This window comes from Pithys albifrons, chromosome 2 (genome assembly GCF_047495875.1).
Source record: "Pithys albifrons albifrons isolate INPA30051 chromosome 2, PitAlb_v1, whole genome shotgun sequence".
Classification (NCBI taxonomy): Eukaryota; Metazoa; Chordata; class Aves; order Passeriformes; family Thamnophilidae; genus Pithys; species Pithys albifrons.
The window spans coordinates 58,697,195-58,724,769 of NC_092459.1; the positions used below are offsets into that span (position 1 = coordinate 58,697,195).

A 27,575-nucleotide genomic window follows, 5' to 3' on the forward strand; every position below is an offset into this window, starting at 1 on the left:
TCTTTTTCCAGCCACATCTCCAACTTGTTTTTGAACAAAGGCAGAGGACAGCCAGCTGTGCAGAGCCAGCACAGGCCTGTAAACCCTGGGAAGGATTATGTTGCCACATAACCAGTGGTGGGACAGGAGCAGGTGAGCCCAGCCAGCTGCTGCTGCGGGGTAGGTGAGGGATCTGAAGGCTGAACTCTTCTAAAACCCATCTCTTCTCTGAAGAAGTCAATATTTAAGACCTGAATTCGAGGTGTGGAATAACCCTAGCTCCTCCTCCGGTCAGTGGGAGTGAGAAAACCTCTGTTGCACCTCATTTCATTTCTGGGTGCCTTCAGGTTGTAAGGCTGTTGAACAAGGCACTGCCCCTTTCCCAGGACAAAATCCATCCATAGACCATTATAACAGGCCTTACATATTGGGGTTTTACTCAGCAAATTTTTTCATTGCAAAGGTATTAGAATATTGTTTAAAGGTGAATTAATTGCATCCAATAATTAAATGTAACGATTCCTACAAACCACTAGGTGCAGCCAAGAGCTCATAAACACATTCAGGCACCAACATCCGTCTCCCTGACTCGACAGATTTAGCCCAATGTTCTGACCTCGCCTCGCCTGCGATGACTTTACCTCGAGCAGGGCTGGATTAAAGTTTATTAACATCTCCTGCCAAAAATGCCAGTATATGAGGTTATGGGATTATGTGTAAACCTAACATCTAATTAAAGAAATAAAGCCACTTATGGTTGCTTACAATACAAAGCCAAAACTATGAAGCAGATGCAAGCTAAATAAAAAAATATTCTGAAAGAGCAATAGCTTCTGCGGGACCGGCTCCCCTGCAGTCCTGCTGGGATGCTGGCGGCAGGGCCATGGGCATCTACACCCGGGCAGCTGCATCCCGACACCTGTCCAAGGGCAGGATGCCAGCAGGCCCCTGTCACGGGTGTCCGTGTGCGCAAGGACGAGGGAAGGGCTGCTGGGGCAGGCGGCGCCTGTCACGGCCGGCGCTTTAGAGCGTGCGGGGCACAGCCGAGCGCAGCGACACTGAGCTATTCCCGACCCAGCGACTCGGTACTGGGCCAGCCCGGCAGCGTAGCGAGGCCTGCGGGACCGGACCGGACCGGACCGGACCGGACCGGACGGGATGAGATGGGCCGGGATGGGCAACCTCCCATCAGCCGGGGGTAAAGGAATAAGGAAGGAAGCTCCGACTGCCGGTCCGGGCCAGCCACGGGTGAGTCACGGCGGGGGCTCCGACGGCGGCGCCCCCTGGCGGCGGTGGGCGGAGCGGCGGCGCCCGTTGTCACACGCCGGAAAGTCCCTGCGCCGCTGCCGCTGGAAATCCCCGGTGGGGTTTTTGTGTTGTGTGTTTTCTCTCCCCTTGCTTTTTTCTTTTTTTTTTAATTTGCACCCGGGCCCTTAAACGGAAAGGGAAAAAAAACAAGAGGCTGGGCTCAGCCCTTCATTCCGCAGCGGCGGTGGCCACAGCAACAGCAACAGCAGCAGCGGCAGCAGCTCCAGTAGGGAGAGGGCGGAGGGAAGACAGCGAAAGGAAGGAGTCTGTGCGCGGTGGGGGTTGATGGATCCCGAGCCCAGCTGCGTCCCACCACCGCCCCAGCCCCGCTGTTGAGCAGGAGCCGCAGGCAAAGCTCGGCCGGAGGAGGCGCCCGGCGCGGAGAGGTGAGCGCGGCTGCGGGAGGGGAGGGCGGGCACGGAGCCCCGAGCCGGCCCCATCGCCCTGTCCCGCCTGTAGAAGGGCACCGCGGGGCAGCAGGCGGCTCTGGCGCCGGGGCTTGGCCGTATCCCAGCTGGCGCCCGAGGGGCCCGTGTGCCGGCTCCCGGTTCGCGTCGGAGCCTCCGCCCGGGCGGGGACGCTGTGCCCTCTGTGTCCGGCCCCGCGGGCGCTCGGGGGGCGCCGAGAGCCACCAGGGCGGCCGGGGGGCTGCGAGCGCCGCCGGCCGCCGGGAGGTCTGTCTGTTCTGGCCCTCGGGGCTCTTCCCCTGGGGAGCTGGCGGACGGTATCGTGTTCTTCCCACCTTGCACAGCCAGCTGCCAGCAGAGCAGTAGGTCAGGGAACTACGAATGCGGAACACTCACTGTGTGTACACAGAGGGATATTAAACAGCCTCGGTCCTTCTTATTTGGTGAAGGGTAATATTATGCTTTGTTTTGTACCGAACAAAGACCCAGACAGAGAAATCCATGGGGGCTGAAGAGGTGTTAAGCATGTTTATTTTATCAGTCTTTAGCACTTCACGGGGAAGTTTATTATCGCCGTTTTTCAGAGGACAGAAAATAAAAATAACTTTATGAAATCACTGGCAGAGGTCAGAACAGTATTTAGCTTTCCCGAGCCCAGCATCCTCAGTATTAGATGTTCGGAAAGGATGCTGCCTCAAATCACTGTTTACAGCTGGTTTTTCTTCTGGGAATTCATAGTCATTGCTTGCCAAGAGGTTAAAGTAGCATAGCACACAGCAAAGTACAGTACACTATAAACTAATACAACTGTAGCTCAGGTTTTTTACTCTCAAATGTCCAGCTTAGAAGGGTGTTGAGTTCTGTTTGTTTCACCACATTGGTTTTGAAAATAAAGGTTCCTCAGCTGTGCCTTGACTGACATTTAATGACCGTAAACAGCATAGACAGTAATTTCCACGTGGGGAGGGGAAAATATGCCTGTAAAACATGTGTAGTTTCAGTGAATACTTCTGTAAACTCAGTACTTTTTGTTACTTAAAGCTGGAAATAACCCTTTCAAGGGTCTGTGCCGGTAGTGCTTAATCATGTGATTAGTCTTTATTCATGTAAAAAATTCCCATTGACTCAATGTCTCTAGTTACATAAGTAAGCAATTTGGTATTTTGGTCATCTTGGGGTGAAGTATAGCTATGGTTATTATACAGATTAGTAAGGGGTTTATATTTTCTTCTTGGAATCATTCATAAATTATGTAAATATCATGTGTAAAACTGTATTGGTGAGGGGAGTGGATGAGAAAATGTGTTATTTCCATTTTAAGGCTTTATGCTGTTGGGGACATGATAAGAATATGCCATCATTATTACCTTAAGGAAAGCTTTTCCTTATGTTGCAAGATGTGACAGTGCTGAGCCCTGTCCCTTAGTGTTCTCACACATGCAAAGGAAACACTGTGTGAATGATAATTGCCCTGAAGTGGACTTTGTATCATCACCTGTTTCATCTGCCTCTGTTTAGGGCTTGACAGGACATCCACTGTATCTCCATCAGCTGGTTCTCAGAATCGTCCTAGAGGTCAGCCCTTGGCACCAGTAGTTTGAGGTCCCCTCTTACCCTGGGAGGGTCTTTTCCAGCCCTTTGGGTGGGAAGTTGGAGGTGGATGTTGCCAATGGATGTGTCTGGGAGAAAAGGAGAGGATAACTGCTTCCATCTGTGGAAGAATGTGCTGAAGTCCTTCTATGCAAGAGAGGCCTTCTGCCTCCAAAGACCTGGGAGTGCCTTCTCAGTCAGTCCATCAGATTGGCATCCTTATTCCTTTCTCTGGCCCTCCAAACAACCATCTCCATGAGAAAATTTCCCAATAATTGCATAAACAATTTTTAGTTGCTTCTTGTCTCTTTATTGATGTCCAGATCTTAATATACACTTATGCTTGATATTTGTCCCTAGGTTCATAATCACAGCGGTGGATTCTCCTAATGTGACTAGCTATACTCTAAACATTTTAGGCATGCATACTTTGATTTGTCTTGATACAAATTTGTCTTTATTTTTAAACAGAGCAATAATGTACATGAACAGCATGGAGAGTCTCTCCATGTGAAAATAGGTTGTTGCTTTTACTATAGTGCATGGGAGTTTTGAGGGATGTGGTTCTTGCATTTGGTTCTAGCTAGTCACAAAGTTAGTGTCCTTTGAATTAAGTATTTTGGAGAGTGCAGACAGTTTGGGGTTATGTGTTTGGGGTTTTTTCCTATGTTCTTCCTGCTATCACCCATGTGGCCAGAGATACTGAAGACAGGGATGCAGGGCAGTAAACTTTACATGTCCCACTGTGGAAAAACATTGGGGTTTTTGAGTCAAGTGGAAATACTTTTTCAGCTAAGTTGACTTACCACTGAGTAATAGTGGCACTGCAGTTGCACCCCACACACAGCACAAACACCTCAGTGCAATAGCTCTTCCACTCAAAATACAGAGAGCCTCAAAACAAGTAACATAAGGGTCCTTGAGTGCTCGCTCTGTGACAAATTTGTCATTTACCTTATTTGGCTACGGTATGTATGGGATAGATATTAGCACAGCTTACAATTCCTTGGGCTTTTTCTGTACTCTACTGACCATCACTTCTCAGAATATATGGGCTGAGAAAATCTGAAATGGTCATTATCTGCTTTTTTTTACATGTTGTCAAAACAAGAGCTTGAAACATGCCAAAAGTTCAGCAAGTTCGTATGGGATTACACTATGCGATTATCAATTAGTCAAGTTTACAGGATAATTTTCCCTTCCCTTGATCTTGTGTTCTTTTATCCTTACTTTGATTTAAATGCTTCTTTTTTTTTTGAGCAATGATGCAATTTCCTTAGTTATGAATAAATTGTCTTTAATGTCTCAGTAAATTTTAGCAGTAAATGAGTGGGATAAGCTGGTCAGTGTCTCAATCTGAGTAATGCAGAAAAGTTAGCAAATATGAGGAGTTTTAAAAACCATCCTCTATAAAAGGCTCAGTTGGACTGTATCTACTCTGTGCTTGTTTTAGGCAAAATTACAACCAAAATACCGTCCCTGAAAGTGCTGTTTCAATCTCTGCAGAATTAATAGCACTGTGATACAAGGACATTAACATGTCAATAAAAGAATCCTTTTTCATTTCAGTTGTCTTCTAGAAACATGGCTGGCCAACACATCCTTCCTCAAGCTTTGTATCAGAGCAATATGCTGAAGGCTATGAAGATTAGAGAGAGGACACCTGAGGACCTAGTCAAACCTCCCAATGGAATAATTCACCACTTCAGGACTATGCACAGATACACCATTGAAATGTTCAGAATGTGCCAGTTTTGCCCTCAGTTTCGGGAAACACTTCAGAAGTCCCTGACTGACCAGGCTATCCAGACTTCACTGGAGCGCCAGAGGAAGCTCAACTGGTGCATGGAAGTTCGGAGACTTGTTCCTTTGAAGACTAATGGTAAGTTAGGAGCAGGTCTTTGCACTCGCAGTAAAATGGATAATATGAATGTAGCATCTTTTTTAATAGCATCTGAGTTCACATTACTGAAACAGAATTGCACAGCTTTAAAAATGTGGTGCTGTTTAATATTAGTTTTGTAAACTAAAATTCTTTCCACGTGATGTACTGTCCTGAGGCTGTAGCAGACCCTTGCCCATACCACAGTGTTGTGAATAGCATGGAAATTTCGCAGTTATTTTCAAAATGTCAGTAACTTGTGGCACTTCAGAGTCAAGTCCCAGGCAGGGAAACTTGCTTAGCCACCCATCACCTTTCCATGAATCTGACTGGTGTGTGTCGTCTGCCTTGTTCAAGTGCTGAACGACTTTCAGAGCCGGGCAAGAGGAGACTTCAGATGTTTTCAGTGACAGGATTACATTCCTGTGTATATATAGCAGAAGCTAATATACTTCCATAAGCCCTGCTGTTGTAGCTGGCAGTCAAGGTTGGCATGATGATCAAGCTTTAACAGGAGGAGTGTTCTGAACATGGAGACTCTGGGAACCTGACACTGCTGTTCCTGGGGTCAGCACCCCACACCTGGCCAGCTCCCTCATCCTCAGCTACCTTCTGGGGTTTGCCAGCTCTTACCTTCCCTCAAGGCTCACTGGTAACCCCCGTCTGTGCGACTGAGCCATTTTTGCACAACACAAAGTTTGCTGTGCCCTTTCTTTTCAACAGTCAGTGCTGGTTTTAGAACATGGCTTTTGGGTTGCTGCATGTGCATTGCATGAAGTGCTATAAGTGAAAAGGTACAGCAGTAGTGCAAAGATTTCCTGAACAGGTTACATTTGTTCACAGTCTTGAGCAGGAAGTTTTGGCACATGACTGTAAGAGTCAGTGGATATTTTACATTCAGTGGAGGAAAGATTCGGTAATGGCTATGACTTACAGTCAGTCAGTTGCAAACTTGGACTCAGGATTCCTTGCAACAGAGATTGCCCTAAACAGAAAGGATAGACTGGGACAGTGAGGACTCCAAGAAGACGGAAAATACATATTCTTTGCTCAAGGAGCAGATCACAGCAGTTACAGAAACACTGGGTCTGATGGACCTGTAGCTCGTTGAAGTCCGTGTTGTGTTCTGGGGGTGCATCTTTTCATATCTGCATATATACACATTTCCCTTATCTTCCTAGTCCACATGTTCCCATCCCACATTCTGCCATATTTCTCAGTTTGATTGTACACAGCTGTGTTGTACAGAAGCCATAAAAATAGACCTACTGAGTAGATGTTACTGCCCTGACCTAGAAGAGCCTGATCCTGATGTATGTCTCTATAACTGTTTTAGAGCCTGGTGGGTTTTGTGGGCTGCCTCTGCATTGATGTAAAATTCTCAGGGCTGTAATTAACGCTGTGCATGGAGGTCATGGAATCTTGAACTTCTGAAAGGACTGGAGTTACAGGTAGGGCAGGCAGCGCTTTACAGGTACTGGGACAGTAATATCTCTCCACATGTTCCATCTTCAAAACTTCGCCCCAAGATGTACACTCTAACAGATCTACTAGGAAAATGGACAGTATGCACAATTTTTGCCCAGGGCAAAGAGTAATGGTTTTAGAATGTCATCTTCTGTCAGTACAAATCCTTCAGGGGTTAGCATTGCCTGGAGAGACTCTTGTTGCTGACAACATTGTATTCGGTAACAAACCTCTCTCTTTGTCTCATGACCCTCGGCCAGTGTTACACATGGGAACAATGTGGACTTTGATCCCACCCATGAGCAAGAGTAACAGTATACAAGATACTGATGTATTAGGGCAGGTTGAGGGAAGGCAAAGCAAGGACTCGGTTTGTGATCTCTCCATACCCTGCACAGACTATAAACTTGGCTTCAGTTCAGTGTTTTGGGGTCATTAAGTGCGTAAGTATAAGGAATGGCTTTGTGAACCTGTGGTTTATGCAAAGTAGTTGCATTGAAGGACCTTTGCAGGAGAAAGAAGGTATATTGGAATGAAAGAGAGGATCTCTGAAAGAAGAGCAAAAGCCTGGAGAAGCCCTGTATTATCCCAGAAAATAACATTTTTTTTTCTTCAATGTGGCATGAAGAATACTTTTTTAAGCATTTAGCTGCTTACCTATAGATGTGGGAGGAATATATTAGTTCTTTCAGTCAGCAGGGGGCTTTCTTCAGAAAGTTCTGGGTTTTTTTCTGGTGAGGGTTGTAGTTGTTGAAAACAGAGAAAGTATCTCCTACGGGATCTTTTGATGTGTATTTTACCTAATACGTTTGTGAGTCTGTGGAGTGGTGGGGGTTTTTTATTTAAAAAAGTCCTTTTGAATCACCACACATTTCTTTACAGACATCTGAAGGGAGAATTGAAGGACAGCAGTAGGAGGTACAAAAATCGAAACTGTTTGGGTTTTTCTTTTTTTTTTTTTTTTTACTTAAAAATTCCAGCATCTATTGGCTGTAGATATTTCACTTGTATAATGAATTGGCATTCATTCCAGCTCACCCAGCCACACCCCCTGGGAAAGTCCGAGGGAGGCTTCACCAACCCAGCAGAACAAAAAGTACAACTGTTGCTCAATTGCTAGTCAAACGGTGTTGGGGAATTCCAAGTGCTGTGTAAGGAATTTCGGGCAGTGCTTCTCAATAAAGAACTGAAAGTGAGCTCTCAGGGAGAGAAAATAATTAATCTTATCTTTGCTCTAGATTTTGCAAAGGGAAAATTTTAATTGGATTAATATATGATCTTTCTTGGTCAGAAGGAAACCCAGTCAATTTTTCTGTCTTACGTATTGTTCCCTGATTTTTCAGCTCAAGTAAGCAGCCCGCAGATTGAAGTAAGCTTTGCAAGACAGCATTCAGAAACTTGAAGGCAGCTGCAGGAACCTGATATGCACCAATCCCATAGCAATTTATGAAGTCTTGAGCAGATTTCAGATTATATCTCTTTCAGAATCTGGAGTCTGTTGTAGGCTTTTCTCTGCAGTTCCACAGAAAAAGTAGCAAGAGTTTTCTAATGGTGTAATTGGACTCATACTGTGTGTGACAAACTGGGTTTAATTCTTTTGTGGGAGTTCTTTGGGTGTTTTGGTTTTTTCCACATTAGAAAAATCTAGTAGCTTTACCAGGGCTGATGTCCCCTATTCCAAGAATTTTGCTGTGGTTTCTTAGCATTGGATGAATCTGTTCACCACTGTGGTAAACATCAGACCTAGTTTTGAATCTGAGAATATGACAGAAATGATTCTTGATGTCTCCCTTTCAGGGGAGACATCCATTTTTGAAGATGACTAGAGTTGGATTTTAAAACCCATAGTCATATTTCGTGACAAGTTTTAATAAAGTTAGTTACCTCCTCTGATTCTCAAGTTTCTTCCCCTCTGAAATTGCAGAACATCATTCCTTTCTGCTTGTGAAGAGGCCTTTTTCAATGCAGGGAGATTGTATAAATGAAAATCAAATAATTGTTTTTCAATTATTTAGTTTTAATGTTGTGTTTTACAATAACAACCTTCTAAATAATATATGCAGCATCCCAGCATACTAGCATTTCTGAGAGGAAGGCAAGACTTGTTCCTATGATTGCTTTACATAAATTACCTGCTCTTTTCTTTCTATCTCTTTTTTTTATTGCAATTCCTCCATTAGTCACAGCCAAATGCCAAGCAGTGTTTGTTCATCAGGGAACATGAGGCTTGATGTTACTATAATATTTTCTTAGTGGTTTCCAAGACCTCAACCCTGGCATTGGATGTATATTTGTAGGAACGCTGGCGATGGAGATTTACATGGTTTTTGTAATTTTAAGATTACTTTGTTGGGTTCAAAAGCTATTTCAATAGTTTGACATTTGTAGTTGACTCCAAAATTTAGTTCATGATATCAGTCAAGGTTAAGTAAGATAGATGAGGGGCATTGCTGAATGACAGATTAACATTGACTGGTGCAGGGACAAAATCAATAGAGAGAGGACTTTTTTCCTTTCTATCTCTGAATAGAGATCATAGCTGTGGTCTTGTTAAAACCCTTCTGTCTGAGGCTTAGAGAGAAGTGCACAGGGGAATATGCGTATCTGTGGTGTGCTTCTACATCCCACACACTTGTGGGGTTTTATTTAAGTAGCCATTTAAGAGTAGTGCACTCTTTCTTTTTTTTGCAGGTGATGGAAATTGCCTCATGCATGCTGCATCACAGTACATGTGGGGTATTGAAGATATCGACCTTGTCTTAAGAAAAACATTGTTTAGTGCTCTCAAGGAGATTGACACGCGGAACTTCAAGCTCCGCTGGCAGCGGGAGGCTATTAAATCCCAGGAGTTTGTAGAAACAGGACTCCACTATGACACCCGGGTAAGGAAACCTGAGGGAATGTTGCTGTTTTCTGAGTGCTTGCCAGCTTTGCCTTGCTAATTTTGTTTGCTTTTTGGCTTCATGGATTCTGCCATTAATGAGGAGCAGAAATAGTCTTCCTTTGGAGGAAATGGGAAAATGTGATTGTGTGAGCACTGCTGTGCTGCAGCTGGTTGCCAGCCTCTATGTCTTTGAACCATTGCTGATGGCTGTTTTCTTTCCTCAGAACTGGGAGGAGGAGTGGGAATACCTCATTGAAATGACCTCCCCAGAAATATCTGGGGCTCGAAACAGGCTTCCATATAATGCGCTGGAAGAAATCCACATTTTCATCCTTGCTAACATCCTCAGAAGGCCAGTCATTGTTCTTGCAGGTGAGTTGCCTGGCCTGTCATCTCACCATGTTATTCTGTGCTGTGTTAGTAATCTTACTCAATAATTGTTGTTTTCAGGTAGATGGTTTTCAGAACAGGGTGTTTACAGCAATTATTCTAAAACACCCAGAATATGTTTTCTCTTGGCTGCAGCACATATTTATTTGTGTTTATTTGTGTTTTCCTTTTGAAGATAAAGTGGTGAGAAGTTTAGAGTCAGGCTCCAGTTTTGCACCTCTGAACGTTGGTGGTGTTTACTTGCCTCTCCTTTGGCCACCTGAAGAATGCTACAGATACCCAATTGTGCTTGGCTATGACAACATGCATTTTACACCACTGGTAACTCTGAAGGACAGCGGGCCAGGTATTTTCAAGTACCTTGTTTTGGTACTTATGTCATTGTGCTGATAAAACATTTTAAAATGTTATCTGGTTTAGATTTGCCTTTCTAAAGATAGGTGAAAGATTCCTTTGAAATATGTTCTTAAAATGTGAGCAAAACCAGCTTTGTCTAAATCTGAATAGAAACTAAAGGTTGCCCCCAAACTATTGGTTGAAAGTAGAGTACAACTCACCTACTTGCAGGCTGGAATTAGACAAAGGGTGGCCTCTGCTTCATTCCTTTCCACACCACATCATAAGAGAAGAAGCTTTGAAGGATGCAGTCTCACAGCGGTGTATGATAATGAAATATATGCTTTGCCTTTTTTAAAGTATCTCTTCTGAGTGGATAGCAGTTCTCTAGGTTCCGGTTAACAGCATCATCCCATGGAAAGGCATAACAAACGAAGATCTACAATATTGCTCACATGAAGAAGAAAATTGCCATGGGGACATTAAAACTACTGTGGGATGGGGCTGAGTTTGCGACCTCCCCCAGTGGAACTGTACAGAAACTAATTGCTCTGGTCAGCTATTCTACTGTCTGTGTTGCATCTTGTGGTTACTCCTAGCTGGTATTACATATCTGTATCTATATATGTATCTTAATCCATCTTGTTTCCCCACAGAAATCCGAGCTGTCCCTCTGGTCACCAATGAACAAGGCAGATTTGAGGATTTGAGTGTGCACTTTCTGACAGATGCAGAAGAGAGGGAGAAAGAGCAGCTGCTAAAAGACTACTTGATAGTGATAGAAATTCCAGTGCAAGGCTGGGATCATGGCACAACTCATCTAATTAATGCTGCAAAGTGAGTGTCATTCCTGTTTTCTCTGTTATCTTGTTTACAGAGGTGGGAGAAGCTGGGCAGTGTGTTCTTTTGGTCTTTCCTTCTTTCCGTGGTAGCCCACATGTTAACTCTCTCATATATGAAACACTGGCATTACTGTTGGCATGTTTTGAAGTTGTTATGAGCTAAGACCAGTCTCAAATTTAAAGGCAAAAATGTGTTCAGACATAGCAGAATGAAACTAGTATTTGAGAAGAAAAAATCCATTTGATTAGTATCACTGACTTTTAGATTACACATAGTTAAACGGAGGAACTAGTTAGACCAAGCTCTTGTGCTTTATGTAAGAGCACATTGCATAACAGGCAGTTGGTGTAATTTTGGCTGCCCTAGGGAAAGTACTTGGTGGTATGTTCTTAGGACAGATGCCTCAACACCTGGGGCTTTTCCATGTAGCAGTAGGCAGGAAGCTGTGGCCAGTGGAGGAACGGTCATCTGTGCTCATGCCCCTGATAGCTGAGCATCAGAATCATGCAGGGAACAAATTGCAGCACCCATCAGCTTCTCATATTTGGTGGACACTGACAGTGGTGTCTAACTGGTCCCCTCACGAATGTGGGAGGGAAGTGACTCCCTGTAGCCTCTGTCTTTGCTTCCTTTACCACACAGAGAGATATCTTTATGCTGTTGGCTGGTTCTGTTTTGGGAGCCCAGAAAGCTGAAGTCCTTCTACCCAAAGAATATATGCACACATAGAGTGGCACACAAGCTTCCCTAGTCCCACTGTGTAGATATATTCTGGAGTATTAACCAGTAATGTTGGCTCCTCATCCTACCAACTGTGGCATGGTGAAGGTCCAGTGTGGGGTTTTCCCTGCAGCTAGAGACAGAGTAGGGGTGCTGTGATGAATGCTAGCATTGCACACACCACACTGAAGCCCCATAGTTTGTTTGAAGAATTCTGCTGGTAGATACAGATCCAACAGGGCAGAACCAGGAGCAGATTTCATTATAAACTCTGTCATGAAATGCTGGACCAGCTGTAGGAAAGGCTCGTTCTTAGCATGGGCTGGTGAAGAAAGGGGTCTTCTACTCTAACTTCTGCTCTAACTTCTACTGGACCTTAGAGATATTCAGGATTTCGGGGCCTTCGCACCTCTGAGAGATTAAGCATATTCTTTGTGCAAACAGCTCTTAGACATAAACCCCTCACCTAGAAAATCCTTTCAAGAATACTTCTATTTAGCATTGTGTCAAAACATTTCTTTAGGTATAAAAGTCTCCATCATTGAACACTTGCTGTTAAAATTTATTTCCATTTACAGCAACAGTGTAACATCCCAGATCTTCTGTCTGGGTAAGATAGATGAGCATTAAATCTACATTTCCTTCCCACATTGCTTGTATTTGCCTCCGCCCCCACCATCTGATCTTTTCAGTCACTGATGCAATCTTCCTTTTTTTGGCTGTCAGGTTAGATGAAGGCAACCTACCCAAAGAAATAAACCTCGTGGAAGATTACTTTCAACTGGTACAGCATGAGTACAAGAAATGGCAGGAGAATGCTGAACCTACTAGAAGAGAGACTTGTTCCAGGAACAAACAGGAGCTGTCCCTTTCCCAGCTATCCCTTCTACAGATGAAATGTGAAACGCTGAATTGCCCTTTTTACATGTCTGTGAACACTCAGCCCTACTGTCATGAATGCTTTGAGCAGAGGTCTCAGGCAAACAAAGGAAAAAAGCAGACCTTCAAAGCAGCACCTGAGAAAATGAAGGCAGCTGGGTTGGGCTCGTCCCGCAGGGATGTTTGTGAACCTGGGGGATGGACATCCGAAGGGCCTGTAACAGAGCCTCGCTCTGCACCTCCGACCGCTCCAAGCCTTTTCTTATATAGCGAAACCACAGCCATGAAGTGCAGAACACCAGACTGCCCCTTTACACAGAATGCGCAACACAATGGGCTGTGCGAACGCTGCTACAACTCCAGACAGCTTGGTCCTTGCAACAACTTGGATGACCAGAGACATTTAGACTATGCCACATGCAAAATGTGCCATCAAAAGGCTAACAGGACCTTCAATGGCATATGCAGCACTTGCTTCAAAAGGTCTACAGAGCAGTCCTCAAATGGCAGCCCTGCTTTCCTGCCCACCTGCCACCAGAGATCAACGTCTGACCCCTCCCAGATCTCACAGATCCTTCACCAGCACTCCTGCCACCAGTCTCCCAACAGCCGTGGCGAAGAGCCTCCACCACCAGCGCTGCTTCCCGAGGAGAACAGGGGAGGTAACCTCTGTAGGAAACCTGGTTGCAAGTTTTTTGGGACATCTCAAAATGAGGGCTTTTGCACGCTGTGTTTCTTTGAGTACAGAGAAAACCATGGTAAGTAGAGTTGGAGTGAGCTTTGGCACACTTTGGCTGCAGATCAGCCTCCTTGAACTGTGAAGCTCTGCATTCACTGCCTGGTAAAAGGGCAAGGGATGATGAAAGCAGTGTGGAACCAAAGCAGAAGTTTGAGGAGAAGGTGCTTTTCTGGCCGTTACTATCCCATTGTTGTGGTTTAGCCCCAGTCAGCAGCCAAGCCCCACACAGCTGCTCACTCACGCCCCCGCCAACAGGATGGGGTAGAGAATTGAAAGGAAAAAAGCTTGAGAACTTGTGGGTTGAAATAAAGGCAGTTTAATAGGTAAAGCAGAAGACATGCACACCAGCAAGGCCAATCAAAGAATTAATTCACTGCTTGCCATGGGCAGGCAGGGGTTCAGGCTGTGTCTGCTCCCAAGCTCCCATGCATCCCCAACTTCCTTGCCAGCATGGCAGTATGAAAAGCAGAAAAGGCCTTGGCTCTGTGTGAGCACTTTTCAGCAATAACAAAAACATCTCTATATTATCAACACTGTGTTCAGCATAAATCCAAAACACAGCCCTATACAAGCCACTGCAAAGTAAATTAACTCTACCCCAGCCAGAACTAGCATGCCTGTAAAGGGCAACGTGGCAAGTGTGGGAAATCTGTGAAACCTCTTGTAAAATTTCCTTCCAGCTTAAATGGAAGCAAAACTAACTCAGCAGGCTGTCAGTTTTGATACCTCTTCACCATCCACTGCAATCATAGTTTGGTCTGAATTTCCTTCACAGTTTAAGAAGTTGTAGAGATCAGTAACGGAAATGCTATTGTATTGATGGTACTGAAAACCAGTTACATTAACAGGGCATTTAAAAAGCTTGCAAAGAATTTGAAGATCTGTATCTGTTCTGGATGCAACAGATTTGATGCTCTGGAGTAACCAATGCAGTTGCCTTGACAAGCAGAGCAAGTAGAAGTTGACTGTAGATAATGCACTTGTATTTTGGAGTAACTTAGAAGTGTATTGCTGTATTGTACCTTGCAGTCTTTCTTGGCAATACTATGTGTGTGCATGCACGTGATGTTTAAAGCCTGACCTTCAAAAAGGTCTGAAAAAATCACAGCGTGAAATCTTCATCTTTCATGCTTCTGCGCTGTTAAACAGCTAAAGAGCCCCAGGTATAGAGGAGGAAAGGCGCAAATGATTGCTTATCTCTTCAGGCTATTTAATTGCTGATAAGTTTTCCAATATAAACATAGAAACATAGAATAGGTTGGGTTGTAAGGGACTTTTAAAGATCATCTAATTCAACACCTCTGCTACTGGCAGGGACATCTTTCACAACACTGAACTTCCCACATGCTTTCAGATTAGGGAACTTCTATGCTGGCTTGCAATAGCTTATTTTCCAGTGTTGCTCACGATGAAATTTTTTTTCCTTCTGATTGTGGAATATTTAAGATTGCTTCATGAGACTAAAAAGTATAATGCACTTTTTCCCATTAAGCTCTGTACCACTGTGCTCCAACTACCCAATGTGACTGAAATGGGGGAGGCCAAAAGGGAAGTGTCAGGGTGGAACACAGATGACATGCTGAAGTCAAAGGTGAAATCTGTCTTGACTTCAGTGGGATCTAAGTTTCCTGCTTAGGGCAATTTTTTCTCAAATCATCTGTTTCAACAACTGATATGAAAATCAGGCTATATTAGCTCCCTTATTTATGTGACATGAAGGAAGGTGTACTAGCTGGCAGTTCTCAGGATTGTCAAAAACCTACTGTTTGAGGCTAGTAGATTTTTCAAAGTTATTTTTATTTTTAGATTGGGGAGTTTTTTATAGTTGCTTTCGGTCATCAGATCGATTGGGCACATTGAAACTCCTCCTGTCTGTACTTGCATCACAGATAGTGCTTTGATACGCCATCAGAGAAGATCTCAGAGGAAGTCTTCAGCAGTGGGTCAGTCGGGTACCTCCGCTGCTGGCTTCCGTAACACTGCGTCCTGCCAGCGGCGCGACTGCGACACCCTGGGTGGCACGATGCTTGAGGGGTACTGCCAGAACTGTTTCATTATAGCCCAGAATCAGCGATTTCAAGAAGCCAGAAGGACAGAAGAACAGCTGGTGAGACAGCCAGAAGTAAGTAGGAGCTTCTCAAAATCTTCCTCTTGTTTAGCGCTGCATGTTTTTCTCTTGCATGGACAACCTGGGATGCATACTAGAAAATCCTCAAATGACTGCATCCTAAGTACCATGGAAAGACAAGTGTAGAGCATCTCATGATATTTTTTTTGCTGCAACTGAGCGGCACTCCTAAAAAGGCATTCTCATTTCAGGGTTGTCGTGGCTGTGCTCTATTTTATGTCAGCTGGGATTTTACCAGCAATTTCAGTGGAAGCTATTGTTTTACTAGCTGGGGAGGGATTTTCATTCTTACCCATAGAACTATACAGTTGCATCAAGGGGTTTAGTTGACTTCGAGTTGCCTTTTTGATTGAGCCCACTACAGATTGTCCTTGTTCCAGATGTGTGGGGATTTTTTATTCGGTGTGTTTTGGTCCTTTTAGAATTGAGAGTTGCCAAAGATACAAAAAATATTTTTCCTAAGAAATGACAGAATTTGTGATTTTGTTTGGCAACACTCAACTTGGCTCTTGGTATTGCACTTTGCAGAAACACCATGTGCCTGCAAACAACACCCAAGTGGTTACCTATACAAAACATGAGCAGAGTTGAAAGTAAATGAAAAGCCATTTGTGCTGCCAGCACAGCAACTGACAGTGTGTTTTAATGTTTTTCAAGAGAACAGGGCAGCACAGAGATGCACAGCGAACAATGTTGAGTAGCCCGAAGAGACAATGTGCTGTGGCTTCCTGTAGAAACAACCTGGCCTGCAGAAGTGATGACTTGTGCCCGGAGTGCCGGCGACTCAGTCAGCTCCCACCATCGAGGAGTGCCAGGGACCCAGCGGCACAGGAGCCCCCAAAGCAACGCTGCCGAGCTCCTGCCTGTGATCACTATGGCAATGCCAAGTGCAATGGCTACTGCAATGAATGCTACCAGTTCAAACAGATCTATGGCTAGTGGAAGAGTTGGTAAGGAACAAGAAAGCTGTAACAGCTACTTCCTTAACTGAAATGGTGCTATGTCCAAAACACTTAACAGTCCTGGGAATGGGAGAGCAGAGGAAAATATAAGCTGCATGTTTGGTTCAGGTTTATTCCCAAGAGTGGGAATAAATGTCTGCTTCCTCTAAACACTGCATACACGGACTGCTGAGAAGATCACATTGCCTTCTACACAGAGCTCTCATTCATGACTAAGTTCCTACAATGCCATATTTAATTACTGGACTTCCCAGGAGGAAGTGTGAAGCATTTTGAATCCAAAGAACTTCCACTTCTGCCTTTTTCTCAATACCTCCCCTTCTCCCAGGCAAGGAACCATGTCTACTGTCAGAGGTTCAGGAGTTCCTTATGTTTGCATGCATCAGTCAGAGGCAAGTCCTTCATGAAGGGAATTCCCCAGGATAGACTGGTGCAATGTCCAGCTGACATCTGAAGAAACTTCATCCATGTCCTTGCTTGTGTTCTTGCAGAGCTTGCCAAGATGAGAGCTCCTGCAGACAGGCATTTAGGGTGTTAATGGTGAGTGGTTCTGTGTTTGCAGAGGCCTCAACAAACTGCAGCCAGAAACATGACCAGCACTGGTCTGCTCCTTTAACTGGCATTTAGATCCTTTCACAGATCCCAAGACAGGTGGAAATACAGGTGATTACAGAAGAAACGCATGTGATGGGAAAAATGCACCCTGCCATTTCCCACTCATATGGAAGGAATTACCTCCAACAGGCAAAAAAACCCCAAAGCCTCTTCTCTTGCATTGCAACTGTCAGGAGTATGTGTGTGCTGTTCATACCCTCCCCATTTCTGTCACACTTTGTTTCATTCTGAATGTGCTTCTTTTATTGTGCAAATAGTTTGGAGCTCAGTAACAGAGTTCTTTAGACTTGAGATTTTACTCCTGGAGTTTATGTATCCACCTCTCACTCTCCAATACTTTCTTTAGCAACCTCACCTTTACCATTGTGCCTGGTACCTACTTTTCTCTTCTCCTTTCACACCTTTTTAACTTTTCAGCATCTGTTTTGCTGCTATGATTTTGGAGGTGATACCTCTTCTAACTTGCTTCTCAAGTTTAGAGTCCTTTTCTAGTTATTAAAAAACAGTTTCTAAAAAAATTAAATAACTCATTACTTGTTTCTCTAAAATTTTATATATTTCGTGAACCTTAATGTGAATGTATGTTTTATTAAAATATTTATATTATTTGAAACAATGCAATTTGAAATTTGCACAACTAGTATTTTTTTATATATATTTACTCTTTTGTTGAAGGTTACAAACTTAAATGTATAACTGAAAAACATGCTCTGATATAAAGAAATAAATTATTGAAGGATTGAATTTGTTATTTTTATATTGATGAGAGAGCACAGTTGAGGGTGGGACACCCCTGAAGGAAGCATTTCTGTTCAGTACTACCATTTAGCATGTTAGTGAATGCTCCCTGGTTCAGGTGATGCAGCCAAGTGCTTTGAAAAGGTGATAACTTGCTGTGAGTCAGTGTTATTGCAGGAAGGTCTCTTGGTACTGCTGAAGAACCTGGGCATAAGGCATAAATTCTCTGCATTCCTGTGGGTGCAGAGAATTTTCAGTCCCCAGAAGTATGAGTATGGGAGAGTATGGATGGTGCAGGAGCAGACTGCAAGGAAATGTAAGCTGCACTGACTTGACTTGGCTTTCTTTGTTCATGCATCAGTTATCTTAGGGTTTCCAAACCAATGATGCTTGAGTGCCACTCTGGAAGGTGGTGATGGCAGTACATGATCTGCACCTCTGCCCAGCCATGTGTGCATCCCCAAAGGCACAGGCCAGCCTTACCACCTCTCCTCTATCAGGGACAGCAGGGATGCCTTGATATTAGGGTGGCTCCTGAAGAGCAAGTTGCCAACTACTGCTTGAAAAAGTACATGGAAGTAGTGTTTTCTTCTCTTCCCAAGCTCAGCCTAACTAAGCCCTACTGCAGAGCATTTCTGCACTGTACCTTCTGTACTGCCACTTAGGTGTTTTCAGACCTCTGCCTAGACAGGCAATACTGTACATTATCATGGCTTTTAGGTGTTGCTCATAACTTGAAAGAAAAAAATTAGGGTTGCAAAGGTCCCTGTGCAGTCGATGACCGTCACAGCCAGCTGCTGCCTGCCCTGGTTAACTCTTTAATCCATAGCTCAGCTTCCTTTGCACTCACATACCTTGCCTTTCAGAGGCCACTCCCCCCAGAGCAGAGCCTGCTGGACCTATGTCTACAGCATATTCCCCTTTTACAAAATCTGACTCTGCACTGACCAGTACCCCACTTCCCCCTTCTTTACAGCTCATGCAACTCACATGCCCATGCGATTCATTGAACAGGCAGACACCTTGATGGTGAAAGAGTGGGCAAAGACTGGGAGAGATGTCTGCAACTACGCAGCAGGAGATGGAGACAGCTCATGGCATCAAGTCTCAGCAGCTATCAGCCTCTGATCACTGAAAAGACAGAACCTCTACAGTGACACCCTCAGTGTCAGGAGGCTGATTTACTCCAGTTACTGTTAACTGCAACTTCTGCAGAGAGGAAGGTTTTCCGATCAAATGCCCCAGATCCCACTGATTTTTCTCTGCTGTTTTCTGGGTCCATTACTCATAGCCCTCGAGTCACATGAAGCTGGTCTCATTCTGAAGTTCCCATGTAAATGAGCGCCCAGCCTATTTCTTGTGATTTACTTGTGTGGGAACATTAAAGCTATTGGGGCCTATTGTGTTTTTTTAAATATTCTGGTATTTCCCTAATGTCCATAGGGGATTTCGTCCCTCTTGATGCTTTCTGCTCTTTACCCAGACAACACTTCATATATTTTTTGCTTCCTGTTCTGCAAGAGAGAACTTTTATTTGGAGTTCTCCCTTTTTTGTGACCACTTCTGGAAGTCACTTTGCTAAGACACAAATCTTTGATACCCAGAAATTCATTCCGTTTTTAGCAGAAAGGCAAAATTAAAGAAGAATCATAGAATTGTTAAGATTGGAAAAGATCTCCAAGATCAAGTCCAGCCATCAACCTTACACTGACATGTTCACCACTAAGCCATGTCCTCAGGTCCCACATCCACACATTTTGGAACACTTCCAAGGATGGTGACTCAACCACTTCCCTGGGGAGCCTATTCCAATGCCTGAAAACTGTTTCAGTGAAGAAATTTTTCCTGTTGTTCAATCTAAACCTCCGCTGGTGCAATTTGAGGCCATTTCCTCTTGTCCTGTCACCTGTTACCAGGGAGAAGAGACTGACACCTACCTGGCTACAACTTCCTTTCAGGTGGTTGTAAAGCATGATACGGTCTTCCCTGAACCTCCTTTTCTCCAGGCTAAGCAATCCTAATATGAAACAATTGGCTAAACTGCTGCTTGTTTTGCGGTGGAGTTCCTTATAATATAATGCAGGAAGGGATTGCGGTGCAGGCTGTGCTTACATACTCATTGCATACTCATTTTATTTGGGGAAGGGATACCTTTAGATGAATGTAAGATGATCTGAATATTATTTATGTTTCTGGATTTCTCAGGAATCTAACCACTTCATAGATAACATGATATAGAAAAGAAGAAAGCACTTAGCTACTTTTTTTGGTGTAGAGACAACATAGATTAATTTTTTGACACTTCAGTGGTCTGCTTGGCAGATCTTTGGCATGTTCTAAAGTACTAGGCCACTTAACAGGCCTGGGATCATGCAAAAGCACGTACTGTGTTAGATCAAAACACTTAACATTGAGCTACTGATGTAAGTGTGTATCCCAGGAGCCCTATGCAAGATTCAGTGTGGTCAGCAGTTTGCTGATAAAGCAAGAATGGGGAGTCCCTGCTGCTACAATCTCAGGTGCAGGTTGTGTTGTCCTACATATATACAGAAGAAAAAAGCTGTAAGCCGTGTGCATATCCTTTCCTTCTGCACTTGTTCAGCCTCATCCCCACCCTGCACAGTAGTCCCCCTCACCCAGCAGAGTGGAAGAGATACCTGGAGATAGAGGGAACCTGCAGCCTGCAGTGCTACTTCTTCACTGCAGGCAGACTCACAGGCAAACCATCTTTCTCCAAGATAATTGTTGAGAAGTGGTTATAGTGTTCAGGATGTCTGATTTGATGAGCCTTTCATGAGTTGTCTGCCATGCAACTTGGTGGACAGATTCCAGCTGAACCACTGATGGCTTGGAGCAAGGAGGAATGCAATAAACGGAAATGAAAAGCCTTTGACTCAGTGTAAATGTGGGAGTGGCTTCATATCTAATTTTTATGTGCTTCATTGAATCACAAGTGATACCCATTTTGCCAGCTCTCTTTCATCCTGATGTTCCTGCACTTGCTGCAGACTGTCCTAGTCTATACCACCCCATTCTTCAAAAGTGTCTAAAGTCAGTTAAACCACACTTACCTGGCAGCTATGGCCTTTACACTGACAGTGATAGGCATAGGAGAAAGGGCAGTTCAGTGATTAGGGTATACACACAAAAGTACAGATCCAAAGCTCTGTAAACCAAAGGTCTGAAACCAAAGCTCTTGGGATATGTTAAGGTGTATTTCCCACCTGGGACTAGGATATTTGACTCTTAAGTTCCTGTCCTGAACAGGCATGACAGGGACTTTTAAGCAGTTATATAAAGGAGGTAGTCAGCCTACTGAAAAGTAATGATAATCTTATCCTGCTCACCCCTAGCTGTGTTAACGAGGCAATGAGTAGGTAGGGATATCTACCAAGACCAGCTAGTTCATATGTCCACAGTGATGCTTTGAGAGCACTGCTGAGACTTCAGCAGCAGAAAGGCCTCTGAGCACCTCTGTGGTGTGGGAACTGGGACACAGACTCATTACAGAGGTCCTCAATACCTGGAGATTTTAGTGACAGAGGGGATGAAGGACTTTTGGGGCTGAAGGCAATATTTGAGGGGATTTGTGAAGATTCCACTAGTGTCTAGATGTTGGATATGTGTTTTGGATATAAATCTCAAAACAATTCATGCTGAGCATAATTTTGTACTCATTAATTCATCAGGGTGATAGAATGCATTGTTTGTTCAGGTGAAAGGCACAGGGCAGCAGTGGGTGAATAATTTTATCCTGTGTACTTGAGTAGGAGACTAATATGTAATTTGTACAGCTCCAAAATAGAAAACCACAGCAATGAACAGTTATAATTTCAGGTTATATTAAACTGCTGAGGTCCCTTAAAATCTGGAATTAGAAGTGCTCCGTTTCTCAAGTGGCCACACTTGACATAAAGTGCAGCAAGCCTAACACTGATGGGAGCGGATTCAGTGGAGTAAACTAAATTTGTTCAGTCATTCCTGTGCTGATGCTTTCTCCCACATCAGTGATAAGTTCTGATACCATCAACTCTTGTGTGGTTCAGAAGGGCTGCATGGTAAGAAAGACAAATGCTTTAATTGAGATGCTACATTGTTAACTCCCCTTTCCTGGACGATCCATGGTTATTTTCCAGAATACTGTCTCTAGGTCTCAGACAGGTTATTCATCTCGCTATTCAATATACTGGGACACATTTAGATGTACCTCATAGCCCAGTCCTGCACCTGTACAAATGTTACCACTTTTCAGCCTGTGGTCAAGCCAACTCAGTGAGTCTGTCCGGGTTCCAGCAGCTGCCCACTGCTGATGTCTGGTCAGAACCATGGCTATCCAGCCACTGCCTCCCAGGCAGACCAGCACCCTTGCCAAGAGCTCTTCCATCCCTTTTACATGAAACAGCTGCTGTAGGAAACCCAGTCAGCCCCATGTGATTGTATCTCCATTTGTCAAGATAAATGTCTATGGAAAAAAGCTTGTATGTATACATACATATATCTGTACTAAAAAAACCCAAAACCCAATGCCAAACAGAAATCTAAAATAAGAACTGGTAATTTTGCTTGGGAGTTTTATGATGACTTCTTTTTGTACTACTCCTAATTTTCAAAAAACTCCCTTTGTCTAATATTGAAAGACAGCCTACAGCATGTCATCCAGACTGCCCCCTCCTCCAGCCTCACTAAAGTGAATATTATGTATGCAACCTCTCCTCTCTCCCACCAACCCTGACCTCTGTTATTCCTTTGCCTGTTTTTCTCCACCTTTTTTTGGGGAGGTTAAGCTCCAGCGTGGTGTTGGGCAGGAATTCAAATTACCCCTGGTGAATTACTGGTGAAGAGGGATCTTAGGTTTTGTCCTCTGTTTGTGGCTTGATGTCAGGGGTTTCGTATGAGCTCATACAGATGCATATCATGAGCTAGTCCAGTTCCCAGCCAGCACTGTTTTTTTAAAAGAGCCACTGTTGAGTGTCACATCATAAGAAGGGGTCGAAATTCCCTTCTCTTTTACAATGTACAGTAAAACCAGTGAGCTGGAAATCTGCCATGAGGAAAACAACTCCATGTGGTGCTTTGTGCTTTGAAACCAGTGCTTTTCTTATTGACCTATATCAGATATGCTGCTAAGCACCAAGGGGCAGAATTTGGTCACAGCATGAAGTACGGTGCAGCATGAGATCATCTGTCAGAAATCCCACTTGCTAACATTATTTGTTGCAGGACTCATTTAATTTCCTCTTGCCTGATACTGGTGGCAGAAGTGTGAGGACTACAGTGACGCTGGGTGAATGTGTTGCTGCAAACTCCAGTAACATTTATATTCATGTAAAGATTTAACAATCCAATTTGCTTCTGCAACTTCACTCCAGGACCCTGTAGGATAACCGGGATGGGGATTTGGCCAGCTATCATATAAAAATAGTCTCTTACTTCCTTTTATATTTTCTGGAGTGAAAAGATGTACCTTAAATTGCTGCTGCTAGCATCCTCATGCCACAAAGATATGTCTGTCTGATGGGAGTCTTGTTGTTAAGTCTTTGCATTGAAATAGATGTGTGTCTTGATTATTTGCTACAACTTAATGGGAATTAGGTATCTTAATCTTTGCTGTGGTCCTCGATGCAGAGCTATTTAAAAGGCAAAAAAAGTAGCCAAACTGATATTTCTGCATAATAGATTATAGCTTATTTATCCTGTAACTTATTACCCACAATGAGAATAAAGCTCATTTTTACTAGTGGGAAGAGATGACATTATTTTTTATTAACGTATTATTAAGGCACAACCTAATAGAACAGAATGATGTTGCATGTCTTTTTCATAATCACCTGCATGCCTGGACGAGCCTACATTTATCTAAAAGGAAAAAATCATAATTTTCCAAGACTTTTTTTAAAAAAACAGAAGTTGAGGCAATTGTGATAGAACAATACATGATGACCCCTGGCAGAGCTCTTCTCTTTGAAGGTTGATGCCAGGTCAGGTGCTTGGAGGCAGGAAAGCCTCCAGTGCTTGCTGGCACTCCTGTGCATTTGAGTCATATCAAAAGTGTGCACCATTAAAGTTCAAAACACTTTACTCACACTAGACATGTAGCTCAAGCCCCATCAGGCACAGCCAAACTTAAGTGCATGTGAATGTAAAATTTAACATATTAATCAGCAGAATTTTCTTCCCCTCAAATTTTTTCTTGTGCACTCAGCAGAGAGGACCTATTAAGGCAGAATTTCTTATCACAGGGTTTTCACTATGTAATTAACCAACTTTCATTTCAAACATCTTGACATTGCATCAGACCTTTATCTTTGCTCATCTCCTCTGCTTTGGGGCTGCACCAGCTTTCCACTGTGGGCTCCATGGTGCACTAACTCTTCCTGGAGTGCTATGATTTTTTCTGAATTTGGCTTGTTCATGTGTCTGCACATTGCAAGTTGACTGTAGCCACAACATCCACCCACAATGTTGAATTACCTCACTGCCATATGTCTGTCCACTGATCCAAGCTGACTCTCCCCTCCCAGATGAGAAACCTGCCATCAACAGGGAGCAGAAACAATATGATCTTTAATGTGCAGAGCTTTGTTGTATTTTGCACATCTGCATGTGCTGCGTAAATGACAGAGCATTTCCAGCTTTGGCCAACTTCCCAAGGTACCTGTGATTTCATTTTGCAGTGCAATGAGGTTTCTGTCTTGCTGTTTTCTCACCATCATGCTGGCTCTAGGTACATCTTGGTTTTCTCCCACCAATGAGCCACCTCCCAGGGTAGTCACATTCCTCTGAACCCCAAGGGTTTGGAGAAGGTGAGGGTCACAAATGCAGCTTGCTGAAAACTTCTAGCCTCTAATGCCCCTTCTTTATGCTTGCCTTTTTGTGTTACAGATGGATTTATCTGTAGGAATGCAGAAGTCTGGTCATGCTCTTCAAAGGGCTTACTTTCCAAACTTCACAGTATTTATTCATTTGAGTTAATGGTGCTTCTTATTTGTAAGCAACTTCAAATTAAGCTCTTGACAAAGTCAAGCAGCAAACAGCAGTTATTGGGGAGGTTTTAACTATTTTCTTCTTGTCTGCAATGAAGTCTTAAACTGTAATAATAACATCTGTATTGCAGCTGCCAGATCTGTGTTTGTGCCTAACCTTTTATCAACATGCTCTTTCTGTTATGCTTGAGGGTGTAACTAAATATTTTCAATTCCAGGGAAAGTCTAGCTAGATCACATTGTTTGTGACTTATTTTTCCCAGTCAGAAAGCTGTAACTATTTAAAAATATTTGATACTGCATAAAAGATTGACTAAATATCTATTTTTAATACTACAATGATTAAAATACCTTCAGCAGATAAAATTAATCCAAAAAAGCCTATAATAATGGAAAATAATCACAGGACATCACAGAGGTCATTAAAATGAGGAAATGATAACTTTATAGGCATGTGGAGCCAGAAAATGTTTAATCTATAAACTTTCCTGTTTTGAGCTGGGTGAAGCAGAGGCAAGTAGACACAAGAAAAAGTAAAAATAAGTTCTTTATTCTGAAACTGAAGTAGAACGCTCTAAAGATAACATCAAGGACTGTGTGGAAATCCCCTGGATATGTTTTGTTAATTTTTTTCCAGTGAATCTCAGGATAGCAAGGGTAAGTGGATGACCACATCTGGTGTATGTTATGTTTTGGTATTCCACTTTTGCAATGCTGACACACGAGGTGGAATTCATCTGTGTTGTCTTTCCTTTCCTTGACTAAAAGGAGTGTCCAGATGACTAGTACAGAAGTAGATGTTTACACTATAAAGGTGACACGTTTGATGAGATGAATCTCAAAACCCATTTCTAAAGTGATAGTTCCTCTTGAAGAAAGTTAGAAAATCAGGGCAATATGCAGATTGCCTATTTCTGCATAGCTTACTGACTAATCATTTTGATGCTGGGCAAATCACAGAGACACTCAAAACTTGTGGTGACTAGTGTAATCAATGAGTGTTAGGCATTTAAATGCTTTGCATATCTGGGTAACTAACCTCTCACTTCTTCCATTTATATGTTTGTTCTGCATAAAACTGGAGAAATAGCACTCACCTAGCTCTCCTAAGTAGTTATGAGATTAAATTAATTGATGAATACACTATGCACTGACATCCTGAGTGAAAGGTACGATATGTAAAAAACAATTATTTGCATCTGCATTGAGGATGTACTCACTCCACATTATCAACATAATTTTGGGATCAACTAAGTCTCTCCTTTTGAGACTTTTCTTTCATTTTTCTAAAGTCACTTTGTCTTGTTTTCTTTCAGGTACTCTATGGGATATAGAGGAATCAAAATGAAATTTTCCCAAAGGGAGCATGTGGAACCAGATGCATGTCTGTGCACTGAACAACAACTAAATAACATTCATTACCATTGTTTAATTACCATTTTCTTTGTTATTTTAACAGTGTTCTAGAAATGTGTTTGAATTATTGAAAAATTCCCAGTTCAGGCCCACCATGTTCTCAGTGTAGAAAATCAGAGCAAACAGAGATATATCAGGGCAGGTCTGTGTTAATAATGGCAGGACACTTGGCAATATATCTTTACTTGCATTGATAACGCATTCAAGAAAATGGGGTTTTCCTTTGTAGTCAATGGAATTGCATTAAAGAGCTACCTGGCTCCAATATCAGTTTCTTTTTCTGACAAAGAAAAAGATCTGAATTTTTTTAAAACAAACAGAAAAACTACTGAGTCACAATTGTCAGTACACCACTTGCAGCTGGCTGCAGATCAGTGCATTTATCTTCTTTGAATCATAATACACTTGATATGTACCAGGGAATTTGTATCCGGCTTACCTAGTGATTAATGTTATAAACTGGGGCAAATAGATGGCCCACTTGTTTACCCTGAGGTTTCAAGGTTATCAAGTGATATGAGACTAAACCACTGTGACGTGAACAAGGAAGTGTAGTGAGAAGTTCATTTATCTGGCTTTTATCTATTTCTGTATTGACTTGTTCACATAATCAAGGCATAAACATCCTCTTTGTAGTGGAAAAATTTTCATAAAGATAAAATTGTGATCTCGGTGAGATCTGAGAAGAACCAGTAAAAAGTTTTAGAATTACAATATTCCAAATATGGAGAAGAATGTCAGCAATGAGAAATACACATTCAAGAAACACCTTTTCTGCAAGCTTGCTTAGACATCCCTGAACTGCATCATTCCTTTTAAGCCTGTAAACGGTAAGCTCATAGTGAGCTATTTGCTCACCATTCCACTTATTCTCTTTGTTGCTCTCAAGATGTTAACACCGCACTTTGTATTTGCCTGTATTAATATGTACTTGTTTCAGAAGGTCTAGTTTGCTAATCCATGTATTTTACACTGTCTGACTCCTCTGCCTTCTCTGTATTTAGTTTTCCCAGTTTCTTGTTATATTTGCTTTTTATCAGTAGTGACTTAGTATTTTTTTCCTGGCCACAGATGAAAATGTAGAATGAGATCAAATCTGGCACTGATCACTGCAGAAAATAACTAAGGAAGTCATGTGTTGAAAATTTCTTATTGCCAACATATTAGTAATTATGCCTGGGCATAAGTTCTCAGTTTAATGGGCATGGGTGTTTTTGCCAGCAAGAGCTGCTAGATTTTTCTGCCCAAACATTCTACAATACCAAAAAAATACTTCACAAAAATCTATGTAATTTCTTTTATCAACTGG

At 42.9% G+C, this 27,575-nt stretch overlaps 1 protein-coding gene across 1 annotated transcript; it reads left to right on the top strand.

Annotated features, from left to right (window-relative positions):
- The first annotated feature begins 741 nt into the window (after positions 1 to 741).
- TNFAIP3 (TNF alpha induced protein 3) lies at positions 742 to 17,886 on the top strand. Its single transcript, XM_071549161.1, has 9 exons — positions 742 to 1,673; positions 4,854 to 5,166; positions 9,325 to 9,515; positions 9,742 to 9,889; positions 10,083 to 10,253; positions 10,900 to 11,080; positions 12,533 to 13,443; positions 15,314 to 15,546; positions 16,210 to 17,886. Exons 2-9 carry the CDS (start codon positions 4,869 to 4,871, stop codon positions 16,489 to 16,491), a joined length of 2,415 nt encoding a protein of 804 aa, XP_071405262.1. The 5' UTR covers positions 742 to 1,673; positions 4,854 to 4,868; the 3' UTR covers positions 16,492 to 17,886.
- The last annotated feature ends 9,689 nt before the right edge of the window (positions 17,887 to 27,575 follow it).